General features: G+C 45.9%; 2 protein-coding genes across 4 annotated transcripts; one reads left to right on the top strand and one right to left on the bottom strand.

Moving 5' to 3' along the window:
- Positions 1 to 1,522: 1,522 nt before the first annotated feature.
- ATP5MC2 (ATP synthase membrane subunit c locus 2) lies at positions 1,523 to 9,827 on the bottom strand. The gene is made up of 5 exons (XM_061415865.1): positions 9,749 to 9,827; positions 5,257 to 5,326; positions 4,108 to 4,185; positions 3,402 to 3,601; positions 1,523 to 1,789 (listed from the first exon to the last, which is right to left on the bottom strand). The coding sequence occupies exons 2-5, from the start codon at positions 5,293 to 5,295 to the stop codon at positions 1,675 to 1,677; spliced, it is 432 nt and encodes a 143-aa protein (XP_061271849.1). The 5' UTR covers positions 5,296 to 5,326; positions 9,749 to 9,827; the 3' UTR covers positions 1,523 to 1,674.
- LOC133247289 (uncharacterized) lies at positions 8,548 to 25,879 on the top strand. Of its 3 annotated transcripts, none has more exons than XM_061415863.1 (2): positions 8,548 to 9,202; positions 25,001 to 25,879. In XM_061415863.1, the coding sequence occupies exons 1-2, from the start codon at positions 9,022 to 9,024 to the stop codon at positions 25,633 to 25,635; spliced, it is 816 nt and encodes a 271-aa protein (XP_061271847.1). In that variant the 5' UTR covers positions 8,548 to 9,021; the 3' UTR covers positions 25,636 to 25,879. The 3 variants fall into 3 exon arrangements, 2 of the variants coding, with proteins under 2 accessions (XP_061271847.1, XP_061271848.1); XM_061415864.1 differs by having other exon boundaries at positions 8,548 to 9,664; XR_009736359.1 differs by lacking the exon at positions 8,548 to 9,202 and adding an exon at positions 20,437 to 24,311.
- Positions 25,880 to 27,374: the final 1,495 nt, after the last annotated feature.

Raw genomic sequence — 27,374 nt, 5'->3', positions numbered from 1 at the left:
ATTATTTTTAATTTATTTTTGGTTACACTGGGTCTTTGTTGCTGCACGTGGGCTTTCTCTAGTGTGGTGAGCGGGGGCTTCATAATTGCAGTGGCTTCTCTTGTTGCAGAGCATGGGCTTCAATAGTTGCAGCAAGTGGGCTCAGGGGTTGTGGCTCGTAGGCTCAATAGTTGTGGCACACAGGCTTAGTTGCTCCAAGGCATGTCAGATTCCTGGACCAGGGATGAAACCCATGTCACCTCACCGGTAGGTGGATTCTTAACAACTGGACCACCAGGAAAGACCCGAAAATTTAGCCTTTAGAAAATAATAATCCTTTACCTTTATACTAACCCCTGTCCAGAAGTCCCTCTTGAGGCATTTTTAAGGAAGGTTTATCATTGCCTATTCTGCTCTTTTTGGATTGCTTGAGAAAATAGCAGTCACCAGCAACACTGGAAGAGAACGAGACCAACTGTGCGGTAGTCGTACACCCTGGACTACAACACGTGACCCCTGCTCCCACTCAAGCTCTGCCAATAAATGTTCCTGGGAGAGTCCTTTGATATCTCAAAGTCTGTTCCCTCACTTGTGAAGTGAGGTGGCTGGTTTAGACAATTAAATTGAAAATTTGACTAAGATATTGCTGAGATGTGTCATGCTAAGATACTTCTAAGGATATGAGTATGACAGAGCCCCTGCCTCAAGAAACTAACAATCTAACTTAGAAGATAAGGGACACATTTGTGCATACAGGCACATAAGCCCACATTTGTCATACACAGTTAAGCATTACAAAGGACGCAGCATGCTTTATAGTCCTTTATATGGACTAATGCTCGTTTGACTGAAAGTAGAGGGAAACCAGACGAAAGCTTCATGGAATAAGAGGTAGCATTTAAAGTAAGTCTTTCAGAATAACAGGGAGAGTTTGAAAAAAAGAGGAAAGTGACTAAAGATTCAGGCAAAGAAAACAAGAGATGGACAAAGTGCAAGGCCTGCAGATATGTAAGGACAGGAAAGCAGGAAAGTGAAAAATGACTTAACAGTCCACTTTGGGTAGAGTGTAATGGGAACAAGACATAAAGCTGAGAAAAGTTGAATCAGACTATTTTTGAATTGGTCAATGGCAGAACCAGTCCTGCATTTACAGATTAACCTGGCAGTGGTGGGCAGAAGTAAATGCCAGAGGGTAGAGACGGCAGGCAGAAGGCCAATTAACCGGTTATTGCAATAGACCAGTGGGTGGCAATAAGGGCATCAGCCAGGGCAGTGGCAGTGGCAACAGACAGCCACTTTAGTCAAAATTTTACACCAGCTCTGTATGTTGCTTCTGTCCCAATTCTCCATGGTAATAGGCCATCCCAAGTGAAAATTATTAAAAAAGAGCACTGATTTGAATAAAGCTTTCCCAACATAGAGAATGAAAAATAAGTGAGCCCAGATCCACATTGAGTTTAAAACCATCACTAACCTCTGGCCTTATACTTTCACCAAGGCATTCAGCCAATTGTGGAAAAGAAATATACACAGGAGACTCAAGAAACATCTTATTAATACAGTATTTATTTGTCTTCCTTCTGTCAAGCCCTGAGCCAACCACTTTCCCCAGGTTGCCTGGGGAGGTACAGGAAAAGAAACATACAGGGCAGATGAGACACGGGAAAAGAACTATGGGAGGTGGAAACGGCTCCTTCACATGGCGAAGAGGATGAGAAAGGCCACCATCAGGCAAAAGAGCCCCATGGCCTCCGAGAGGGCAAAGCCCAGAATGGCGTAGGAGAAGAGCTGCTGCTTCAGAGAAGGGTTCCTGGGAGGGGAAGAGAAAAGACTGAATTTCTAGTCCATATAAAGAAAAAGACAAACATTAAAGGAGGGCTCAGGGAGAATCCATCTCAGGCTGACATTTCAGTAACGAGTCTCTCAGGGTGATACCATTATGCCCCATTTCTTGCTCCGACACATTAAGGTCTCTACAGAGATGAAGGGGGGAGGGGACAATCCAAAATTCTCCAACACAGCCCAGGTACAAACATTACCTCCTCTACTGTATCACCACATCTTCCCTGGGTCTGGACACTTAACTATCCAGGGCTCAACCAAGATGGAAGACGTCTCTGGGTGGCAGGGTCTATCAGAGCAGCGTTTCCAAACTTTAAGCAGTAGAACCCCATAATACAAAACTTGTAACTGCTAAAGTGTAATGGAGTGGCGGAGTTGGAAGTCTTGTTTGGTCTCCCCTTCATTCTCTAGAAGTCTCTGGGGTGTACCCTCAGAACCCTAGGGCTTGTGTAACACAATTAGAGAAACACTATTCTAGTGGACAAGGACATCAGAGGGACAAATAACTTCCCTTATTTCAAAATAGTCAAAAGATTTTGGGCTACAAACTGCCTTGGGGAGTGGGGGCACACATTTAGACAATATGAGTCAAAATGGGATAGATCAGATCAGATCAGTCGCTCAGTCGTGTCCGACTCTTTGCGACCCCATGAATCGCAGCACGCCAGGCCTCCCTGTCCATCACCAACTCCCGGAGTTCACTCAGACTCACGTCCATCGAGTCAGTGATGCCATCCAGCCATCTCATCCTCTGTTGTCCCCTTCTCCTCCTGCCCCCAATCCCTCCCTAATTCTGAAAATCAATATATAATTTCTATTTCCCTTACTGTCGCCTCCGGAAGACTTGATGGATAAGGTAAAGCAACACTAGCTTTTAATAGAATCGTGGACATAGAAGTTTCTTATTTCATACAAATCCTAAGAAATAAACTTATTTCCCCAAAGGCACTGAGAGAACTTGCAGGTCTCTAAAGGATTAATTTAGCTCTAACACTGAGTTGCCCAGAGTTGTTGGGGACCAAAGAGTCTCAAGTGTCAGGGAGCACTGGGGCTGGATGCAGAAGCAGTTTTCCCAGGAGTGATGAGGGAATTCCCGGGGATGGGGAAAAACAGCAGCGAAGCTACTATGCTGACTGAGGCTTTAGACTGGGGGGTGGACATGGCAAACTTTCTGTAAAGGGCTAGACAGCAAATATTTTAGTCTCTGTGGGTCACATACAACCTGTTACCTTTTTTATTTTCATGACCCTTTAAAAATATAAAACCCTTCTTAGTTCAGCTATACAAAACCAGGCTGGCCCAATACAGACCTCCTGCCTTAGTTTGCTAACTCCTACTCTAAACCAAAGCTGTCCAATAGAACTTTCCAAAATGGTAGCCACGAGTCACATGTGGCTACTGAGCTACACTGAAAGTATACAAAGTATACTTAAGTCAGTGTACTTTTAGTTAAAACTCACATTTGAATAGCACTACGTGGTTAGTGGCTACTGTATAGGATACTGCAGCTCCAGAACCCCAAATATTTCTGCCCAGACCGGTGGAAGCACATTAGAGAGCCAATGGAGGGCCCATCTTACCTGGCATAACCAATGATGAGACTCCCAAACACGGTCCCAATTCCAGCTCCAGAGCCAGCCACCCCTACTGTGGCAGCCCCAGCTCCAATGAACTTGGCTGCTGTGTCAATGTCCCTTGAAATGGCACTGGTTTGGAAGCTGCGGCTAGGAGTAAGTGAGGTGGTCAGGGGACGGGGAACTACTGCCAAGCTGCTGTGGCTCTGTGAAGAAGCAGCAGATAGCAAGTTTTTAGGAAACGCTTTTTTTGCTTTGGAAAACTTCTGTACCACTTAATCCCTTTATGCTATCAAATCCCATCGTTTCTCCTCCACACAAAAAATCTTTTAACTCCCCAGAAAACTCTACTGCCAAGCAGAACGCTTAAATGCAAGAGGTGGATGTCAAATATCTTCATGACTCAGGTACAGTCTAGAAATGGAAGACTACAGCCCTAGCCTGTTCCTGATGCCTTGAGGAGACCATCTTCCTGGGCTACATGCTCCCAACTCAAGTCAGCGCACTAGATCAAGTAAAATGGGAGTTATAAGCAGCACACAGGGGCATGTGCTGCCAGTGGCACAAGTTGGAACATCAGGGAATATATCACATGGTATATGGTATCATGAGTCCTCAGCACTCCTCCTACTGGTTCTGTCAGTAACCCTCCCCTCCCCACCCCATCCCACCCTCACCTCTCCCCACAGGTCCAGTTCTACTCATAAGGTACCTCATCCGTCAGTGTTTCCGGTCGTCTTACCACCACTGCAGACAGTGATCGGCTCAATACTGTAGAGGTTCTCCTGATCTAGCCGGAAAAATACAAGGTCAAGAAACGCTGTGGAGAGTTTTAGAACTACTGCAAATTATTACTGAGATACCCCATTTATTCACTAGAACTTAAATTGGAACCTCAAAAAAGAATCTGGAATCATTCATTTAAAGTATTTACTTCACTCAATAAGAAATCTACACATATACTGGTAATGGCCAGCTCATTAGAAGGAAGTGAATGACTGGAACATCTTTCCCTGAACACACTGTTCTGGAAAACAGACATGAAGACCTATGCTGAAAATGTACCCCCTCCTGGAAGCCCTTTTCTAACTCCAAGCCAGCGTCTCCAAAATAGACAACATGGTGGTTAACAGCCAGGGCTTTAATCATATATAACTAGATTCAAATCCTAGCTCTATCTGAGTTGTGTGATCTTAGGACAAGTCATGTAAATCTTTTTAAGCCTGCTTTCTTATCTATCAAATGGGAATAACATATCTCAGGGTTGACTGGAGGAGTAAATAAGATTATGTACATCAACTGGTAGACTTAATGCCAGGTATAGCAAGTGCTCAATAAATAATACCAACTAACAGCATCACTCCTTTTCACTTACGAGTGAATGAACCGATTGCCTCCACTATCTAATACTCTTCCATTTCTTCCATCTTGTTGCTTTTGAATCAAATATTTTTCCTATGTGTATTTTAGCTTCCCACCCAAATTTAAGCTTCCAGAGGAACTCCTAGCTACAGCTCTCTGACACTCAGGACAAGATCCTGTACACAGTGCATACTCAGTCTGACTTAGGCTATTTATTTCATGTTTACCATTTCTAGTGGGGCTCCAGTTTACAAGGACACAGTGTTTCTGGATACGAATAACTTGTCTTAGCCTAGATGCTCATTTATGCTCTTCTATTATGACTGCATGAGAAAAATCAACTGGCCTTCATGGGACACAAGGCAAGTAACGCCTAGGAAGTATTCACTCTCTTGTCAGGCTAGCAAAGCAAAGGGCCCAACTGTGACGCATAAGGTCTGAGAAGGAAAAGACAAAACACCTCTCCTTAAAAACTTTCTTGGGAAAGGTGGGTACTCACCAAGGAGGGGGTGGAGACGAACTTGGCGCAAGTGTACATTTTCAGGGGATGAAGGGCTACGGCAGGAAAGCTGCAATTACAGAAGCAGCAGTGTAAATGTTTTTTCTTGCTCATCAAAAGACCGCTGTATTAGCAAGTGCTCTGGAAAACTTAAATGGCCCAGAAAGCAGTGACTGACCTCAAGTCTTAGAGATGGAATGAGAACCCTGAAGTCAGGATTTCCTCCACACAGCTTTTAAGCTTTCCTTATAATCAAGTGACTTCTCTTGGTTTGAACAAGAAGCCACTTGGTCCCAGCTTTAAGACATGTTATCTCTTTCCATAGGCTCATGAGGTGGGGTTATAGATGAATTTTCCCAGCATCTTTTGCCCAAGTTTCCCCCCCCAGTCTCTTACTGAAAAGGAACTCTTCTCAAGCCTTCATTTCCTGGATCTCAAAATGTTGCCCTTTAAGACCCTCAGGGTAATTCCCTGGCAGTCCAGTAGTTAGGACTTTGAGCTTCAACTGTAGGGGGAATGGGTTCCATCCCTGACTGGGGAACTAAGATCCCGTAAGCCATACGGCACAAGTCAAAAAAAATAAAAAAGACTCTTGGAAGATACGTGCGGAAGGTGAAGGCTCTGAAACGGTCTCTGACAATCCTCTTATTGAATTACCAGGAAGCATTTGTCAAAACACGTCAAAAGATTTGTTAAAGATGTTCAAGCTGGATTTAGAAAAGGCAGAGGATCAATTGCTGGATCATCGAAAAAGCAAGACAGTTCCAGAAAAACATCTACTGCTGCTTTACTGACTACGCCAAAGCCTTTGACCATGTGGATCACAACAAACTATGGAAAATTCTTAAAGAGATGGGAATACCAGACCACCTCACCTTCCTCCTGAGAAATCCGTATGCAGGTCAAGAAGCAAGTTAGAACTGGACATGGAACAACAGACTGGTTCCAAATCGGGAAAGGAGTTCATCAAGGCTGTATACTGTCACCCTACTTATTTAACTTATATGCAGAGTACATGATGAGAAATGCTGGGCTGGATGAAGCATAAGCTGGAATCAAGATTGCTGGGAGAAATATCAATAACCTCAGATATGCAGATGACACCACCCTTATGGCATAAAGCGAAGAACTAAAGACCCTCTTGATGAAAGTGAAAGAGGAGAGTGAAAAAGTTGGCTTAAAACTCAACATTCAGAAAACTAAGATCATGGCATCTGGTCCCATCACTTCATGGCAAATAGATGGGGAAACAATGGAAACAGTGACAAACTTTATTTTTGGGCTCCAAAATCACTGCAGATGGTGACTGCAGCCATGAAATTAAAAGATGCCTGCTCCTTGGAAGAAAAGTTATGACCAACCTAGACAGTGTATTAAAAAGCAGAGACATTACTTTGCCCACAAATGTCCATCTAGTCAAAGCTATGGTTTTTCCAGTAGTCATGTATGGATGTGAGAGTTGGAATATAAAGAAAGCTGAGTGCTGAAAAATTGATGCTTTTGAACTGTGGTGCTGGAGAAGACTCTTGAGAGTCCCTTGGACTGCAAGGAGATCCAACCAATCCATCCTAAAGGAGATCAGTCCTGAATATTCATTGGAGGGACTGATGCTGAAGCTAAAACTCCAATACCTTGGCCACCTGATGCAAAGAGATGACTCATTTGAAAAGACCCTGACGCTGGGAAAGACTGAAGGCAGGAGAAAGGGACGACAGAGGATGAGATGGTTGGATGGCATCACTGACTCGATGAACATGAGTTTCCATAAGCTCCAGGAGTTGGTGATGGACAGAGAAGCCTGGTGTGCTGAAATCCATGGGGATGCAGAGGCACAACTAAGCGACTAAACTGACAGACTGAGGAAGCATTTGTCAAAATATTTATCTCCTATGTTAATTAACTAGATAAGGCACATCAAGGAGAAACTCTGTCATTACTCTAATTAGCAATGACTGTTAAAGTATTCATTTCCACCACTGTTTTAAGGGGTATTCAATTTTGTATCCTCAAGACCTTAAACAGGGGTTAAGACTTCCGTGCAGGGGGTTCGGGTTCTATCCCTAGTCGGGGAGCTAAGATCCCTCGTGCTCAGGGCAAAAAAAACCCCAAAAGGTAAAACAGAAGCAATGTTGTAACAAATAAAGACTTAAAAAAAAAAAAAAAAAGAGCTTAAACAATGCTAACACCCTGGAGCTACCTATGTTGGTAGAACTGAGAGAAGAGTGGGTGAGTTAAAGATCTCCAGGCAGGGTCTTTCCAAGTACAGCTGGTGTCCCACTTGAACTAGTTACAGGAGGGTAGGGGCTGTGTATGTGTTAAAAATGTGGGACTTCCCTCACAGTCCAGTGGTTAAGAATCTGCACTTCTACTGCAGGGATCCCTGGTCAGAGAACAAAGATCCCTTGACCATGAGCTGTGGCCAAAAAACAAACAAAAAGAAAAAACAAAAAATGCAAATTCTTGGGTCTCACCTTAAGACTTTTTGGGTCAAGATCTCTGGGAATAAAGCCCAAGTACTCTATTTCGGGGTTCCCTGGTGGCTCAGGAATAAAGAATCCGCCTGCCAGTGCAGGACACTAAGGTTCAATTCCTAGAGAAGGAAATGGCAACCCACTCCAGTACTCTTGCCTGGGAAATCTCATGGACAGAGGAGCCTGGCTGGCTACAATCCACAGGGTCACAAAAGAGTGGGACACGACTTAGCAACTAAATAATAACGTTCTGTATTTCAATGAAGCTTCCCAAATGATTCTTAGGTACATGGAAGAGCGTGGTCTTAAAAAACAGTTTTAAAACTATGGCAGTGGTAGAATCAGAATTTGAACTCTTCTCACTCTTAATGCAGAGAAGGCAATGGCACCCCACTCCAGTACTCTTGCCTGGAAAATCCCATGGACGGAGGAGCCTGGTAGGCTGCAGTCCATGGGGTCGCTAAGAGTTGGACCCGACTGAGCGATTGAGCGACTTCACTTTCACTTTTCACTTTCATGCACTGGGGAAGGAAATGGCAACCCACTCCAGTGTTCTTGCCTGGAGAATCCCAGGGACGGGGGAGCCTGGTGGGCTGCCGTCTCTGGGGTCGCACAGAGTCAGACACGACTGAAGCGACTTAGCAGCAGCAGCACTCTTAATGCTTTCTAATATGGTACCGGTTGAAATACTCAATGATTACTTAGGCCTGTTAAACGACACTTCCTTGAATGAAGTGGACTAATACTTTCCCAGATTAACTTCCGATTCCAGAATGTTACTTTTACATTAATGGATGTCTTCAACTCTTGTCCTTTCCAGAACTCTGGTTTCTGCCCATATGTAACACTAACCCAATTTTGCTGCCAGGCTATTCAGGTTTTCTTAGGTCAAAAATCTAAAATTTCTTTTAAGCTTTAAAAAAAGAGAGACTGTTTTTCCCCCAAGGCAACAAAACCTCAGTATCATCATTTAAAAAATATAGTTCTTAGAGGAATGAAATGAAAATAACATATGGAAAGAGCCTGATGCAGAACTAAAGGAAGCCTGCAGGAAGCGGTGATCCCTCTGCTGGCCACCTAAACTTGGCCAAGTCTGCACTTGTTCACCAATATCACCTTGGGGAACAGCACTACCCAGGTTCATGGGTTTCTTCCTCAATGGAGGTCAGCCAGGGAGTTACAGGGCTGCTACTTAATCGTTCCCTTTCCTTAACCTTCTTTTCCTCTTGAGGGCAGAGTCTGGGGACTCTCAGTAAACCCCTTGACAGGAAAGCTGGCAGGTGGGTAGCACCCCATGCTGGCCCCTCCGCTTTATAGGCCTGTTGCCTCTGAAGAAAACCTCACACAGGCCACGACTTGTGTTTTTCCCGCTTCACCGCAGTGGAAGGAAGAGAACGCCACTGGGAGACAATCCGCGGTACCAAAGAAACCTCCCTCTTTTCTGATATGGCTCTCTCCCAGTCCACAGCCTGAAGGTAGGGGGTGCTTTGGCTGTGCTGTTCATTTCTACCACTTTCATGGTTTATTTTTTAAATCGAGGGCTGCTGCCTAGAGGGACTGGTGGCTTTAGACGACCCACCAAACTCCACTGCTCGACACTTGAGATCCTGGGGCCAGAAGTCTGGAGGTTTCAGGATAAGGCAGGCACGAGTCAGGATGAGAAGAGAAAGCAGAGATAGGAGGGGAGAGTCTGGGGGTTGGGACAGCTCTGAAAGGGCAAAAGGGTGAGAAAAAAGCGTTTGCAAGCGACAGGTAAAATGAGCACTCTGGGATTTGACTTTCGACAGCTCCAAGGCGCCTTCCCCCAACCCACGAGACATCAAAGATGGCGCCAGGCCCGCGCGGCTGGAGGTCACCGGCACGCGGAAGGGGCAGCCCTAACGCGCGGGGATACGGGGGCAAGGGAGGACGTGAGGACCCAGGTGGGAGCACGCGAGGTAAGGGCCTCAGACCATCCACGCGAGGTGGGCGCCCGGCGCGCGTGCGCGGCGCAACCCGGGCGCGAGGGCCCAAGGCCTTACCTGCTCCCAGTGCAGAGAAGACAGAGAGGGGCGGGGAGGGGGCGGGAATAGGAAAAGGAAGGCTCAGCGCAGGCGCGGCCCGGACCAAAGAGTCGCTCCGCCAAGGCTAGAGAGATTGCAAACTTGAGGGTGGGCCCAGGCACCACAGCGCCGCCTGCCAGCTCCGTGGCGGTAGCCGGCCGGTCACTCCACCTGGCGTTTGAGAGGAGAAACTGCAGGCAGAGCCTGAGAAATGAGGGCACTCCGCAGTGTAAGCCGATCCGTAACGTGGCCTGCGGTTTGCTCTGCACAGCGGCTGGGATCTTGGATTTGTGTCTCTTTTCCAAGCATGCGCGGTCACACTGCGGGGTGGGAAGAAGACCCAACTGTCCAGAATTTCAGTGTTAAATGGCTTACAATCGAGATGGGGTTCAATGTCCAAAATCTAGCAGGAGGAAGATGAGGTCACAGGAATCCCGACGCCTGTTGCCATCGACCCAGGCTTTACGGATGGCAAAACTTATTCAATAGGCGGATAGTCAGGAAAAAGCCCCGGCTGCCTCTAGTGGCTTCACCTTTATTTCCCTCTCCTTATTCCAGTGATCAACTATGAGAAAATCAGCATCAGGGACCAGAAGATAGGGGCTAAAGATGATTAGGGCTCGAGAGCCCTGACCCTAAGCATTCTTCCCTGAGGCCCGAGACAGTCGAGGAATAGAGGGCATCAGTGACCAGCAGTGAGGTTGGGAGGTCACCCCAGGCATGCCAGGGCCTCTGCTCAGGCTTCATCTACACGAGTTGAGATAAGCAGTCCCCCACCCCTAGGAGGTGCTCTTATGGAGGCCCCTCAGCTTCTTCCCCTTGACCTCTTGCTCGTCCTTTCCTCGATGGGAGAAAGTAGGGGGCCTCTTGGCCCTCGCCTCTTCTTCTAGGCTGCTTTATGTCCCAGGTAGGTCTGACCTGTTCCTCTGGAGGGAGGTCCACAAGGCCTACCCACTTCCCCTCACGTCCAAACCTCGGCCGTCCAGGGGCATCGTCTTGAACGCAGCACAAGAAACACGGGGAAAGCTCACCAAACCCCCATAAAAAATAAAAAGAAGGCCGCGGCTGTAAATAAAGCCAAATCCGCCACCCTCTGAGGGGCCGTTTGTCCTCCCCTCCTTGGCCCCGTCCTTCCCGCCGCCCCCTCCCGGCTCCCGGGCCCCGCGGCGCCCCGGCCCCGAGCTCCTCCATTTAATCGGATTTGGGAGAAGGGGAGGATAAATCACGGCAGCAGCTTTACGGTCCCGGAGGAGAGGCGAGCCGCAGCCAGGCACACCCCGGCCGGCGATAAAAACCGCCGCTGAAAGCCCACGGAGCAATTTCCCGGGACCCCGAGCGACGCCATTACAGGAATGTAATTTTGCCCGGATGAGGCCCCGAGTTTAATTATCCTCGCGGAGGAATTTCAATGCGGCCAATCCATCTTGCAGGCGGGCGGCAGAGGGATTTATATGGGCCCGTTATTTCACACCGATCCTCCATCTGCATTTTTATGGCCCTGAGCTTCTGAAAGGGAGGGGAAGGAGTAGGGAGAAATCGGAGAAGCGGGCGAGGAGGAGAAGAGTGGGAGACTTCCCGCCTTTCCTAAATCTAAGATTCCAGCTCGAGAATGAAGATTCTCACTGGTTCCCCTGAAATGCCCAGATCTCTCTCCAGTTCCAGTTGTTGACTCAGGGTGAGGTTGTGGGTAGGTGAGAAATGGAACTGGTATCCTTGGGAATCACTCAACAGGTATTTACCAGGTACCAAGCGGTGCCAGACACAGGGTAAGATGCTCAGAGGAGAAAGGGAAAATAGGCTACAAGAATATCTCCTGGGGGACTTCCCTGGCGGTCCAGCGGTAAGGACTCCAAGCTCCCAATGCAGGAGGTGGGGGTTCAATCCTTGGTCTGAGAGCTAAGATATCTCATGCCTGGAAGCAGTTGGCAAAAAAAAAAAAAAAAAAATCTCCTGAGGTCCCCAGACACCCCAAGCCCGCCCACTGAATTCCTTTTAGCCCGCGGCTGCACATCCTCAGGGCAAAACTTCCACAGCTCGTAGGAGCTGCCAGCACTAGCCAGTTGTTACAGCTGTTTGTTGCGAAAATTTAGACCCCTCTCAGATATCTAACAATCCAAAGGAGAATTGGGGAGCCCGTGTCTGATATGTTTATTTCTCCCTTACCTCCATTCAGTGGTAGGCTCTGGATTCATACACCTGGCTTCCCAAATTGCTGTGTGACCTTGGGCAAGCTGTTTAACCCCTCTATATCGATCTTCTTTTATGTAATTTGGGAATGATAATAATTCTTCATAGTCGTTTAATCACTAAGTCTCATCTGACCCTTTTGGGACCTCATGGACTGTAGACGGCCAGGCTACTCTGCGGGATATCTCCAGGCAAGAATACTGGAGTGGGTTGCCATTTCCTTCTCCAGGGGATCTTCCTGACCCAGGAATCGAACCCAAGTCTCCTGCTTGGTAGGTGGATGTCTTTACCACTGAGCCACCTGAGAAGCCTGATAATAATGCTTGCTCAGCAGCAAATATTGGGATAATAAACATGAAGCTTTGGGGCTTCCCAGGTGGTGCAGTGGTAAAGAATCTACCTGCCAATGCAGGAGACGAAGTTTCCATGCCTGGGTCAGGACCATCTCCTGGAGGAGGAAATGGTAACCCCCTCCAGTATTCTTGCTGGGAAAATTCCAGGGACAGAGCAACCTGGAGGGCTACAGTCAATGGGGTTGCAAAGAGTTGGACTTGACTGCAGAGATACCTGAAGCTTTTAGCAAGGAGCTTGGAACTTAGTAACAGTTCAATAAATTCTAGTAATATAATAATACTGGGTGTTTTTTTTTTTTTTTTTGGTGTTAGTAGTAGTGTTATCTGGAGAAGACAATGGCAACCCATTCCAGTACTCTTGCCTGGAAAATCCCATGGACGGAGGAGCCTGGTAGGCTGCAGTCCATGGCGTTGCTAAGAGTCGGACTCGACCGAGCGACTTCACTTTCACTTTTCACTTTCATGCATTGGAGAAGGAAATGACAACCCACTCCAGTGTTCTTGCCTGGAGAATCCCAGGGATGGGGGAGCTTGGTGGGCTGCCGTCTCTGGGGTCGCACAGAGTCGGACACAACTGAAGCGACTTAGCAGCAGCAGCAGCAGCAGCAGTAGTAGTGTTATAGTTGGGAGCATGGCAGCTCAATTCTGCTCTGCTTCCTAGAGGCTTTATTGCAAGCGTCTTGCAACGATAGCTCCTGAAAGAAACTAAACTATGGCTTACTGAACTTATTTACCTACATAAATCACACAAAGGAGTTACTTGACAGGTAAGTGGGTGGGGATCTGTGGGGAGGGCTGAGAATTCCCAGGGCTGTTGCTACCAGGTTTGCAACCAGACATTAAATCCGGAGGCATGAGACTATAAAACGTGGTTGGAGGTATGTGCAGAGGGGTGAATTTGAAGACAGCAAAATATGATCCAAGAGAACATTAGCTAAGGGTCTAGGGATTTTCTTAACCAAGGGCTTGGGAAAGGGTTCTTCCTTCACTTCACTGAGGGAAAACTAGGGTCCAGAAAGGAAAGGGTGTGGAGCCAGAACTATCCTTTCCAATCAATCCTTTTCTTTTCCTACCAGACCATGTAACAAGGTTGGCCTGATTGGCCAGTTTTTCTAAGGACTGTTAGTGGCAGATTCTGACTGGTTAGCCACCTCACTGCACAGTGGTGACGGTGAAATGAGATTGATCTTTTCTTTCTTAGGATTGGTTAACAACCCTCAGCGGGGCCAGAGACTCATTTTAATTGACTGGAGAGGCTAGGAGGGAGGTCCAGCACCTTTCATGTAGAAATTCTGAGAGTTCTTTTTCCACAAAGGTCACCAAGAAAGAGTCTTGACTGGCTTATGCATATTTGCCTTTGGACTGGAAACAATAGCTTAGAGAAGAAAAATCAAGAGAGTCATGCAGGCATGCTACAGTTCAATGTGAAACCCAAACAGAGAGAGGGATTCACAGAGGGAAACAGAAGAGTGGTAAAAAGAGAGAGACTAAGACACAGAAAAATGAAAGAAACAAAAAAGCCAAAGAGGATGGATTTGAATAATTTGGTTTTCATTTCTGGTGGTTTAAGAGGAGGCTACTTTATGATGCATTTTGTCAGATGCACATGTTGCCAGCACGTGGCATGGGAAGAACAGTTGTCTTGGAGGCAGGAGACTAGGAATCTGGTCCCAGCCCTGCTACTAACTAGCTGAGTAGCTATGCAAGTTACTTTATCTCTCAAAGTTTCAGTGTCCCCGTTTGGAAAAATCAGGGGGAGAAGTAGGTGATCAGTAAGATTCCATCCAATATTAACTCTCCTGATTCTCTTTCTGACAGTCTGTTTTCTAAAGCTGAAGTGGTAACTTTACACTGCCAATAAGGACTATTCTTGGCTGCTATGTTCCTCTATTTATTTGAGTTTGTTAATTTCAAGCTTTTGGGACTGGTAGGCACTGACTGATGGATTTTTCTATTTTCTCTTGCTAAATCAGTTCCCCAGAACAACAGGATTAAGCCATCAGTAAACCTCCCTACTCTTGGAGAAAAAAAAAAAGTAGATGGAAGAAGAAAAAGTGTCATGGGTATCCAGGATTCCAAGACAGGGATCGTGGAAGGCTTGGTGAGAGATGGCCGGACAAGTTTTTGCTGGGAAGAACCTAAGTTCTTTTGAATTTGTAAGATGAACTTATACATGCCCTACATATTTATATAGAAACAATGATTAAGTATTTATGTGAACAAATTTGGTCCCTGCCATTTATTGTCTCCCAAGCCAAAGCACACACAGAGACAAAACAAAATGAAAGTCATTGTGATAATTGACATATATATACCACCCTATGTAAAGTAGATAGCTAGTGGGGGCCGCTGTATAACGCAGGGAGCTCAGCTTAGTGCTCTGTGGTGACCTATAGGGCTGGAAAGGGGCAAGGTGGGAGGAAGGTCCAAGAGAGAGGGGGTTTATATGTACATATAGCTGATTCACTGTCTTGAACAGCACAAACTAACATATTGTAAAGTGGTTATACTCCAATTGAAAAAAAAAAGGTCATTGTGATACATTGTAAGAGCTTAAGACTGAAAGTTAGAGATCTGAATGTAGATGTGGGAATATCTTAAAAAAAATAATTTAATTAATTGATTTATTTTTGGCTGTGCTGAGCCTTCATTGCTGTGCAGTTTTCTCTGGTTGCAGAGAGCAGGAGCTACTCTCCAGTTGGCAGTGCCTTCTCTTGTTGCAGAGCACAGGCTATAGTAAACATGGGCTCAGTGGTTGCGGTTCCCTGGATCTAGAGCACAGGCTCAATAATTGTGGCCCACAGGTTTAGTTGCTCCAAGGCATGTGGGATCTTCCTGGATTAGAGATTGCTCCCATGTCTCCTGCATTGGCAGGTGGATGCCTCACCACTGAGCCACCAGGCAAGCCCTAAATTTGGGATTGTTCTTAATTATGTGACTTTGAAAAACATCAATTCACCTCTCTGGACTTCAGTTTTCTTAACTGCACATTGTAGGAAAACACTTGCTGATTATTGAATTCTTTTTTGGCTTTAAATATAAATAGCATAGATCTGTTCTTCCTGTTTTGCCCTCATCTCCTGTGACTTTAAGTATTCGACCAGTATTAACTGAGCATCTACTGTATGTGAGGTGCTGAACCATGTATTGTGATTAGGAATAAAAAAGGAGAAAGCACAGTCCCTTGTCTTCATAAGTTTATAATCAGTAGGAAAAACATGTACATATATAACTATAACTTGCAGCAAAATTTAATGGTTTATATGGGTTATAGGAGTTGAAGCAGTATGATTTCCATTTAGAATGATCAAGGGGGCACTCTGATTAAAAAGTAGTTTTTTTCCTTCTTTTAAAAAAATTTAAAGTATTTGAATTACATAAAGGAATGCAATTAATGAGTATAATTTATGCAACAGATATTTTTGGAGATCCTACTATGTGCCAGGTGCTGTTCTAGGTGCTGGAAACACAGATGTGAATAAAATAAGACAAAAATCCTTGCCTCCTCAGAGGTGACTTTAATATAAATTATGAAGCATAATAATAAAATAGACATCCATTAAATGACCCCCAGTTTAGGAAAAGAAAAAAAAAACCCTACTAATACCACTGAGCCCCCCTCCCCCATGCATCTCTCCTATAGTAAAGTAATCCTTGAATTTTATATTTATCATTTCAAGATTTTTCCTCAGATTTTTACCGTATTGCTTATTTTGGTCTTTTCCCCCTACTGTTCTAAAAGTGATATAATATTATTTGTATCCTTCTTTACTTGCTCTTTTCATTCAACATTATGTTTCTAAGATTCATTGAAGCTGATGTAGGTAGCTATAGTTTATTTACTTTCATTGATGTATCATTGGAGAAGGCAATGGCACCCCACTCCAGTACTCTTGCCTGGAAAATCCCATGGACGGAGGAGCATGGTGGGCTGCAGTCCATGGGGTTGCTAAGAGTCGGATACGACTGAGCGACTTCACTTTCACTTTTCACTTTCATGCATTGGAGAAGGAAATGGCAACCCACTCCAGTGTTCTTGCCTGGAGAATCCCAGGGATGGGGATCCTGGTGGGCTGCTGTCTCTGGGGTTGCACAGAGTCGGACACGACTGAAGCAACTTAGCAGCAGCAGCAGCAGCAGCAGCAGCTGCATCATAGCCCACCAATTTGTCAATTAATTTCCCTGTTGAAGAATATTTAGGATTGTTTTCAGCTGTTTGCCACTACAAACAATGCTGCTCAGAACATTTCTCCTAGTATACATGCGTAAGAGTTTCTTCAGGGTACATATGTATGAATTGCTGGGTTGAAGCATATGAATTTTTTAACCTCTCTGGATAATGTCAAATTGTTTTCCAATATTTATGCCTACTAAAGTATATAAAAGTTTTGATTGCTACCCTATCCTTACCAATTTTGGTTATTTAGTCAATCTGTTGGATATAAAATGGTGATTTGAATTTATACTTAATTATATTTGCCTTATTATTAGTGAAGTTGAGCATCTTTTCATATATTTATTGGCCACTCATGCTTCTCCTTATGTGAAATGCCTATTCATGTATGTCTTCTGCCCATTTCCTATTGGGTTATTTGTCATCTCCTGTGGATTTTTAGGAATTAACAAATATAGATAGCCTAGTCCTGATTCTTTGTCAGTATCAGTTATCTCCTTCCAGTTTTTAGCAGGGTTGGGATTTTAATAGAGGCTTAAAGGATGGATGATTTCAGTTCCAGCTCAGAGTCCTCGTTTAGTTGGATTAATTAATTCTTAATTCATTCATCAAATATTTATTGAATGTCTAGCCAGACGTCATGCTAGACTCTGAGAATACGAATATATTCCACACTTGCTCACCAGTTACCACTTCCAAGATCTATCTGGGTTCAAGCCAGTGACATATCCTGGTGGACCCACTACTATGGCCTTCTAGCTGTTCTGCCTTTTCCAGTCTGGTCTTGCCATGGTCTACTCCACCCAATAAGCAGCTAAAGTGATCTAATGAAGTGTAGATCAGATCATGCAACTTAAAACTTCCCAATGGTTTTCCAGTTCTCATAGAAAAAAAATTCATTGTTCAGCTACACTAGACTCCTATTGACCCTCAGTCACACCACACTTACTTGTTTCTGCTCGGAACCTTTGCTGTTTCCTCCGCCTGGATCGTTCTCCTAGATTATGCTCACTCTCATTTCGTCTAGGTCTCATTTCAAATATCACCTCCTTAGAGAGTGCTTTTCTGACCACCCAATCTAAATAGCTGCCACTCCCCGGCCCCTTTTAACTTTCTGGCCACGTTGCTTGTGATATCTGAATTCCAGGACCAGAGATGGGTCCTGGACGGGTTCAGGGGTCCAGAGATTCCAGGGCCCGGCTGCCCGCTCATTGAAAGCTCAGAGTCTTAACCATTGGACCACCAGGAAACTCCTCTACCTTCCCTTCTTTATCTCATTATCCTCCTTCATTTTTCTTTTTAGCACTTACCATAGTTTTATTTTTATTGCTTTTTTCTTCACTAGAAGATAAGCTCCACTAGTTGAGAGACCTTGTCACCACTGTATCCTCAGCATTTAGAAAAGTGCCTGGCACTTAATAGGCTCTCAATAGAAATTTTGTGAATGATTGAATGGTGAATCAGATAGAGTCCTTGCCCTTAAAAAGCTTTAGTCTATCAGGGAATACAGGGAAGCAAAAGGCAAATAATTTCAACACAATTTGACAGTGTTCTAAGATGGATAAGCGCTGGATGCTGTGGGAATGCATAGGGAGGACATATATTTCGGTCCTGAGAACTAGTAGTCAAGGGAGGCTTCCAAGATGAGGTGACATTTACAAGAAACTCAAAGGACCTGGAAAGAGAAGGATGTTCCACAGAGAAAAAGCAGTAAGGACAAAGCTTGAAGAGAGGGATAAGTGGTCTCTTCCACAAAGGCAAGTAATTCAGCGTGGTCAGAATGAATAGTTGTGAGTGCAACAGAGTGCAGAGACTGGTTGTTAGTGGCTAGATCCTGAAGGGATCTTGAGCATCAAACTCAAGCCGTTTGGATTTTATCCAGAAAGCAGCCAGAAGCCATTTAAACCAGAGAATGAGCTCAGATTTGCATTTTAGAAAAATCATTGTAGGTCTAGTGTGCAGAATGGATGAGAGGGGGCAGGACAGGGGACAGGGAGCGCTGTAGGGGACTGTCGTCAGAATCCAGGTGGGAGATGGTGGTGGCCTGAGCTCTGAGGTGATAGCTGGGATGGAGAAAAGTAGGCAGAGCTCAAGAGGTTTAGGAAGAAGAACCAATGGGCCTCAGTGATTGATTGTTATGGGGGATGAAGGAGGTGAGAGAGGTGAAGACAGTGCCCAGTTCTCTGGCCTGGGTCACTGAGTGGTGCCATTCTCTGATTGGAAAAGAGTCAGAGGGTTAGAATGAGATGAGCAGGCCAACCCCTGATACTTGTGAGGCCCAGGGCAAGGTAAAAAATATAGCCTACATACCAAATGTCTAAATATGTACAAGTTATAAATCAAAGTTAACAAACTGTTAAATAAAACATGTTCTACCCTCTTATCTTGACAAATATATCAATATCAGTTGGAAGATTTATATTTAGAATCCTGGGACTCTTCCAGCCCCAGTCTGACCCTCGGGTTCTCTCTCCATTTCGTACTCCATCCCACTACCTGAGGGGCTTCACACCAAAGTGCGTGCTGGGGTCAGCCTCACCGCTAAACTCCACACCAACAAGGCTGGTGCTGCGCTCCCCAGCAGCTCCGCAGCTCCTTCTGTGTTTTCAGGAAATCAAACCCCAGGAAGAGGTCCTGGAAGTCAGCCTGGGGCAAATTGACAGGATAGTCTGGCCACTGGAGCATGGTCTAGGAGTGGGCAGGCGTGAGCTCTGGGTAGGCACACCCCCTTGGCCTAAAGTTATCCGCCCCCTGCAAGAGGAAGAGACCCTCTAAAACTGTCACCCAGGGTAGAGGTCACTCTTGCCTGGTCTAAGGGCATAGACTCTGAAATCATACAGACTGGGTTCAAACCCCTATTCTCATGTTTATTTACTCTTCTTTGAACCTGGGCAAACTCTCTGAGCCTGTTTCCTTCCTTGTAAAATGGCAATAGTAATATCTACCTCACAGGGTTATTGTGAGAATTAAATAAGGGTATTAGTCTTGGGTGTCCATTGGAAGGACTAATGCCAAGGCTGAAACTCCAATACTTTGGCCACCTCATGCGAAGAGTTGACTCATTGGAAAAGACCCTGATGCTGGGAGGGATTGGGGGCAGGAGGAGAAGGGGACAACAGAGGATGAGATGGCTGGATGGCATCACCGACTCAATGGACATGAGTTTGAGTGAACTCCAGGAGTTGGTGATGGACAGGGAGGCCTGGAGTGCTGCAATTCATGGGGTCGCAAAGAGTCGGACACAACTGAGCGACTGAACTGAACTGAATATATGCAGAGCACTTGGTATTTAATATTCCCCTCCTCACCTCCCCAGTTTACATTGTTTTCTTCCCATTCATCACCGCTTTCCCTCAAACTAATCATGGAGGCTGGGGAAAATATGAAGTTTGTTCTAGGTAAATTCTTTTTTTGTTTTTTCTGGGAGGAGTGGTTCCAGGAAAAAGGAGTTTATAAAGGAAACAGTAACAATCCAGGCAGCAGTAATCCCAGCTCAGGCTGGGGCCATGTGGGAAAGGGGGAGTCAGTTGTCTTGTGTGTAGATGAATGAGAAATGGTAATAGCGTAATTGCTTTTACAATCTGTTTGTTTTGCTGACAGTAGCAGCTGGTTACTGTTTCAATTCTTGGTTTTCATGTTAAGACAGGGGAAGAAGGTGTGAATAGAAAAAGAATAGAAAATCCAAACGTAATGTCTTGGAGACCAGGAAAATGGTCAGAGAAACATGGTTGAAAACACAGATGGTTTCCATCTTTCAGACATGGCCTGGTCCTCTCATTAAGTTGACCTTGTGTTGTTGTGTAACATGTATAGATTCTTACCACGTGCTGTCACTCTCTCTACTCCTGCAGCTAGAATGCCCTTTCGCGGCTTCTCAGCTGTTCCAGATTCCACTCTTTATTTCAGGCTCACTCCCTCCACGGTAAGTGTGACCCTCCCCACTTCCTCTCTTTATTTCAGGCTCACTCCCTCTACGGTAAGTGTGACCCTCCCCACTTCCTCTGAGCTCTTCCTAGTCTGTCTGTGCTGTACTAGGTCGCTCCAGTTGTGTCCGATTCTTTGGACTCTATGGACCATAGCCCACCAGGCTCCTCTGTCCATGGGAATTCTCCAGGCAAGAATACTGGAGTGGGTTGCCATGCCCTCCTCCAGGGGAGCTTCCCGACCCAGGGATCAAACCAGCATCTCTTACATCTCCTGCATTGGCAGGCGAATTCTTTACCACTATGCCACCTGGAAAGCCCCTAGTCTATATCACCTGGAATTTATTCATGGTCTTAATATGTTCAGTCTTGTTCTCTTATCGTTTAAAAATTATTTTAATTTTTTAAAATTTATTTATTTGACAGAGTGGCATGTGGGATCTTAGTTCCTCAACCAGGGATCGAACCTGTGCCCCCTGCAGTGGGAGCTCGCGCCTTAACCACTGGATTGCCAGGGAAGTCCTGTTCACTTATCCTTTTATGTGCACAAGTCTTGTCTCCCCAACAAGAGTTTAAGCTTATTAAGGGAAGGAACTATATTTCTATTTCTCTTCCATTTCCCATAGTGTCTATATATTCACTTAATATACATTTATTGAGTTACCATGTGCCTAAACTGGGGTTCAGGTGCTGGGGATACAAAAATGAAATATATATATTTCCTCTTCACTAGTGAAGCTAGTAATGGACTCATGGTTTAATAACTGCCTATAAAAGTGTTGAACACATAATGGTTCCTCAATAGAGGTTTGATGGATTGATGAACCATGCTGCTTTTTGACTAGGCATTCAATGAATGAATGAATGAATGAAATTACTGGATAGCAACCCTGCAAGCTGTTCCAGGTGTATCCCTCTTATATGAAACAAGTTCTCACAGACTTAAAGGTGTGAGACTGGTTTGAGGGGAGAAGTGCTCTATAGAGGCATCAAAACAGAGAGCCTACTGTCTTTTCAAGGCAGTGTTCACTCCTTTCCTTAAGGCCTAGTGATTAAAACACAAAGCATTTTACAGGCATTGGTGAATGCCTTTTGCCAATTTGGGTCATTCAGGTTGTAAATTATGAGAACTGTGTGCATTTTTCATAATAAAAAACAGCTATTATTGAATATTGATTATGTGCCAGATATTTTGCTGATTTCTTTACATGAATTATTTAAATCCTAACAACAACCCTATGAAGTAAATATGATTATTATCCCACTTTACAGAAGAGGAAACTCAGGTACAGGTAGGAAGCAAGAAAAGACAGAACTTGAATCCAGGAAGTCTGTGCTGTCCAGGCGATGATTGGGAGAGTGGAGAGCTGAGTTCTTCAGCCCGCCCTGCTGTGTGCTTGCTGTGTGACCTGCAAAAATCATCTCAGTTCTCTGGTCTTCGGCCCCTTCTGATCACCAATCTTAAAGCCTACTCTTTTGAATTCAAGTCCTCTGCTTCTCCACCAATATTAATTGCCTAAATCTGGTTGTGATCCCCTAAATCTCATCTTTCATCTCCTTGTAGTGTAAGATGCAGCTTATGATATTGTGTTATTCATAACTGGAGCATCCTTTTGAGACATTATATATGAAGACCTTGATGACTTCTTGAATGTCTTGGTTCATGGCTGCAGCTGATAGAGCTGCAGAAGGACCCCTGAACCCAATTTCTTCCTGTGACTCCATCCCTCAACTCCTAGTTAAGTAAAAATATTTCCCAGTATTAGGATGCTTGTTATCATGAATCCATTCAGAGGACACAGCCAAAATCAAGCACTAATCAAAAGGAAGGTGGTGGGTCTGATTCATTTCTGTGCGTGGAGATTGATCAACACAGGCAAGAGATTGAGACCAAGTAACATGAAAGAGTAGGCAAGAGTGGATTTGAAAGGTCGATTTCTCTGAGGAGCCTCCACATAGAAACTGAAGCTGCTCAAATCCTCCATTTTGTCCCTTCATAGCTGGAATTTTTACTTCCTTGTATGCAGACAAAGGATAATAATTATCTGAACAAGTGTGCTTGTTTAGCTGGCATCAGTGTTTTAAATTGGTATGCTTAAATACCAATGGCTTGCTGTACCCCTCATGTTGCTATTTGACTCAGCTCTCTCTGCTTAGTCTATTTTGTCTGTGCATCAAGAGTAGCTGTGTGTTTTGTTCTCACCAGGGTAGCCTCTGGCTGGGGTGCCTACTAGTGTCCTTTCCTAGAGCTTCTTTAACACCAGGCAGCCTGGCAGGATGGTTTTTATGTCCCTGCCCTCACTTCCTTTCCTGCCTCCAATTTCCTCTTGTTTTCCAGAATCATTTGCATGGTTCACCTGTATTTTTCCCAACCTTCTCTATCTCTGTATACAATTCTACAGAGAACAGGGACAAATATCTACTAAAGAGAAATCAATCTCTCCCCCAGCCACCCCACCCCTTCTCTCCCTTTCTCTCTCTCTCACACACACAAACACACACAGAATGTATGGCAGACTTCATTTCTCTTCTGACCTTATCATGCTCCCAAATACCAAATCAAGATCACTCCCAAAACCCAAACCCAAGCCTAAAAGCAACACAGAGAAAGAGAGAATCACTTTTCTTCTAGGAGATGAATGCACCCCTTTTGGGGATCCACCTGAGGTTACTGAAGGGCTTAATTTCTGAAGAATCTGTTTCTGTCAGTTTTTCCTGTATTCCTGTGTGTTATGGGTTTGTAAAGATGTCTTCCTTAAGCAGAAGTTAACTTTGGTTGTAGGTTATAATTCTAACTGTGAGTGTGGGAGAGAAATTTTGGTGAGGACTAAAATCCTGTCTTATCATTTAAAAGGGATTCCAAGGGAAGTCCTGGTACCTGCCTTCTGGGAGGCAGATCTCTGGGTCAGATGGGATGAACCAGAGGAGGGAACACTTGAACTTTGTTTACAAACCAGCATAACATACAATGACAAACGAGTTCACGCAAGGGCACCCACAGCTTCAAATGGAGGACAGAACTGGGAAAGAGTGTTGGCACAAGGGCAGTACTGAGAAAATTAGGAAAGTTTCTTGGAGGGAGCAGTGCGCGGCGAGGGGGCCTGGGAACCGTGGCTGAGGGAACGCACACCCGGGCTGCCTTTCCCGGGGTCTCCTGGTGGCGAGCTGGGTGAGGTGCTCTCTGGGCAGGTCCGCTGTCTGCCTCCCTCCATTACCGATCTCTCCGGCTCTCTCGCCTCCTGCATGCCATCCCCGGGCCCCTTCCTCCACATCCACTCCTCCTAGCTCCCCCTCGATAATCTTCTGATATCTCTTCAAATCCAATTATCGAATTAATTGACGTGCTAACCGAGAGGCAAACAGAAAGGGGCGGCAAACACCGGTCGGCTCAGATTTATCCTCCGGCCTCCATAGGCCCCGGCCGGGCGAGATTTACTGGGCCTCGAACACGACGACAGTTCAAACCTTTGATTAATCATGTTTTTCTCCCGGCCCCATAATTTAGTTGCTCTTTTTCCCTCCCTGCTTTTTTTTTTTTTTTTATCAGTGGAAACAGAGACAGAGTCCTCATCAGCTTCAATTACAAATATTAAGCCCCCGGACAGCACTTTGACAGAGAGGCGGCCAGCCCCAACTCCTTCCCGCCCCCCTAAATCATCCCCGAATTAACATCACAATCGGCGGCTGGCCCGCGTTCAGATTTAAATGGTGGCATATTGTTCGCGGACGGTCTAGTTCAGACCAGCGGGTTCTCAGTTCCCGGTGGCGGCCCCCGCCGCTCCCCTCACTGCCCCCTCCTGCCTCCCGGGATGCTGTGACTCAGGAGCCGCGGGAGGCTCCGGAGCCGGGTCTCCTGCAGCGGAGGCTGCAGGCGGGGGTACACCGGAGTGGGGCCGAGCGGGCTGGTGAGAGGGGGTAGAGTGAGGAGGAGGGGGCGAGTCAGGCACACGGAGAGGGAACTGCAGATGTAGGGTGGAGGGGAGGAGGGGCCGAGACCGGGCAGAGGCGGGTGAGTTTGGGGGTAGCGGAAGAACGGCACTGATGAAAATGAGATGCAAATGAAGATGCAGAAACCACGGGTTTGAGAATGCCACTATATAGCCACTATATGGCCGCCTCGACCTTGGCGCGGTCTGCAGGGCATCCTTGGGTGGTTGTGGAGGGGCCATTCTGCAGGGAAATCTCTTGCTCTTTGAGTCTTGCGATGTGAAAGAAGAACGTGGGACAAGATTTCTCGTTTCCTGAGTATGTTAGAGAAAATGGTTCATAAACTACAGCCAGGAGGCTTGAAGGGAGGCCTCAGAAAGGACTTCCTAAATGGGGAGACTGAGTATGAGGCTGGAATACCTCCGGGGGATTTTTTTTTTTTTTTTTGGATTAGAACACCTTCGAGGCAGCCAGATTTCTCTGAAGGCGTTTTGGGGAAACGGTAACTATTTGGCTCTGTCCCACTGTGGAGGAGAAAAGGAAGAGTGATTCCCCTGACCCCATTAATCCTTTAAGAATGAAGGAGCTCAGGAAGAAAAATGACAATCCAAGAGTCTAGGTTTCCAGATATTCTCATATCCACCTGTCTCTCCGGTCTTGCCCGCAGCGATCTCCGGGACCTCATTTCTGCCTAGCAACATCACAACCAATCAAGATGCAATTAGGCCTGGCAGTTCGGCTCATCCTTCACTGGGATTGGCTGCTGGCGGTGAGCGCATCCTAAGTTTTCATTGGCTGACGGCCACCTGTATGGAAATAAGAATGACAGGGGACTCTCAGCGCCTTCTCTGCTACGTGGACCTGTGGCTTACTGCACTGAAACCTGCAAGCTCAGAGCCAGAACTCCTGGGCTTTTTTTCTGCCTTCTCTCCCTGTTCTTCCCCCAAAGAGATATCTCAAACTTTTCCCTCAGCTCCTCTGTCTGAGGCCCAGTCGGAAAGCAATTCGCAAAAAATAAGGCGAATTTGTATACTTTTTTGCATTTTCTTTGCCTACTCTCGGTTCTGTATCAAGATTTTTCCCCTTCCGTCCAATGCTATGACAGTTCTTGATCCTTTCTCTCTTCCATGTCCATCCAAGGAGCGGCTTCTCTCCGTGTGGAGTCCCTCGGGCCCTGCCCCCTGTTGCCTCAAACCCTCCCTTCGGGCTCAGCTCCACCAAATTCCCAATTGCCCCCTTCCTCCCTCTCAGGATCCAGGCGCCTCGCACAACGATCTAAAGCCCAGTTTAGAAGGGAGTTAGAGGGGGAGAGGACTCCCCCACCTCCCCCCAAAAAAACCTCCATCCTCGCTCCCCATCCATTTTCTCCGAGGGAGCCGAGTTTGACAGCGAATTCATTCCGAGAGGGGAGGGTGATTTATTCTTCAAATATACCGACAAGTGCGGGCATGATGGAGCCCATTAAAATGTTGGGAGATTGTTTTTATGATTGAAGTCTGTATTACTCCAACCATAAAGAAAGAGAGCAAGGAGTCATTAGCATTTTCATGATGGTGTATTTCTGCTTGTCTCCGCGCCATCACTCATCTTTACTGCCCGTCCCTTTGCTCTCGCTCTGCTACAACGAGGAGAGACTGCAGCCTGAGTTGGGGTTGGGGGTGGGGGGAGGCGGGGGCCAGAGATCCCCTCGCCACTCTGCCCTTCACGCCAAATCCTCACCCTCCCTGGGACGCAGATCATGGGGTGAGAGGCCAAACGCAGACAATGATGTGCCTCAGCTTTCTCCAGCCTGCTCTCCCTGCCCCTGACTGATGGAAGCTGGGGGTCTTGTCCAAATGGTGCTTGGAGATCTGCACAGACCTGGGTTGAGAAAGGCGGAATACCCCTTCCTTCCTCTGGCTCTTCACTTCCTGGCCTACACCATTTAGAACTTTCCAGGGTTATCCATATAGAGAGAAAGTCAGAAATTCCTGGCTGAGTGCCCTGGGCTAGAGACATCAGAGTAGGAGAGGACAGAAGGAGGAGACCCCAAGTCCCTAGGTTTGGAGACTGAGTTGGGAGGAAATTGGAAACCTGGATCTTTGGCTTCTGTCTTTGCTACTCCCTCTTTAGGGTTAAAATCTTCTGTCACTACCCTAATTCCCTTGCTCTTGCTCTCTCCTAATTCCTTAAGTCCTTGATTCTTTCTACGCAGTACTCACAGGTACTCCAAGGAACAAATTCATAACCTCCATGAGAATAGTGGAGCTCAAAATAATCATTGTCAAGATAAGAGCTTGGAGAAAGTTGGTTACAGGTGAAACAGTGTCTACAGGTACCCAAGGATTGTGGGAGTCACCTGTCCTCACCCCTGGCTCAGGACAAGACTCATAACCCAAAGAAACATTCATTCTAGGTTGGACACAACCTTGCCTCCATACCCTATTGAGCCAAATTGTGTGGTGGCACTTGTGTGAGCATTGGTTGGGATAAAGGCTAGTTTAAGGGTGGTGAGAAAATGGAAGTGTAAGCTCACAAGAAATCAGTGGTGATAATAACAATTAGTGGACCACTTTCCTGTTGGTTCAGTGCTTTCTCATGGATGTCTCACAAGAACCTGAAAGGTAGGTTCATAACTGCCATTTTACAGATGAGGAAACCAAGGCTCAGGTGAGTGTGTGTGTGTAATTTAAGATCACTTAGCTAGTAAACTGGGCTGTTTTCATTATCTGATACTGCCTGAGAAGGAGTTCAAGAGCTCTAAAGTGGAAGTCAAGATGACCCATAAACTTCATTTGAGTTTATAAGAAGGTGGGGAAGACTCTCTGCTGCTGCTGCTGCTGCTGCTGCTGCGTCGCTTCAGTCGTGTCCGACTCTGTGCGACCCCATTGACGGCAGCCCACCAAGCTTCCCCATCCCTGGGATTCTCCAGGCAAGAACACTGAAGACTCTCTAGTGAGTGTTAAATATTTTGGGAGAAATCTTAGTAGGAATAGTCATCCCTTGGCCACCAGAGCTGGGGACCTAGTGGTGGTTAGCATTGCTAGGATTAACCCTTCTCT

Source organism: Bos javanicus, chromosome 5, assembly GCF_032452875.1.
Source record: "Bos javanicus breed banteng chromosome 5, ARS-OSU_banteng_1.0, whole genome shotgun sequence".
Lineage (NCBI taxonomy): Eukaryota > Metazoa > Chordata > Mammalia > Artiodactyla > Bovidae > Bos > Bos javanicus.
Note: the sequence above shows the minus strand (reverse complement) of the source record. Positions and strands in the feature narration are given on the sequence as shown.

Excerpts from the sequence above, each read along its gene's own strand:
- ATP5MC2 (XM_061415865.1), bottom strand. The coding sequence starts at position 5,295 with ATGTACACTTGCGCCAAGTTCGTCTCCACCCCCTCCTTG. Across the intron at positions 4,186-5,256 it reads TCGTCTCCACCCCCTCCTTG|ATCAGGAGAACCTCTACAGT; the intron begins GTGAGTACCCAC and ends TTTTCCGGCTAG. Across the intron at positions 3,602-4,107 it reads CGGAAACACTGACGGATGAG|AGCCACAGCAGCTTGGCAGT; the intron begins GTACCTTATGAG and ends GCTTCTTCACAG.
- LOC133247289 (XM_061415863.1), top strand. The coding sequence starts at position 9,022 with ATGCTGGCCCCTCCGCTTTATAGGCCTGTTGCCTCTGAAGAAAACCTC. Across the intron at positions 9,203-25,000 it reads TCCCAGTCCACAGCCTGAAG|CGATCTCCGGGACCTCATTT; the intron begins GTAGGGGGTGCT and ends TCTTGCCCGCAG.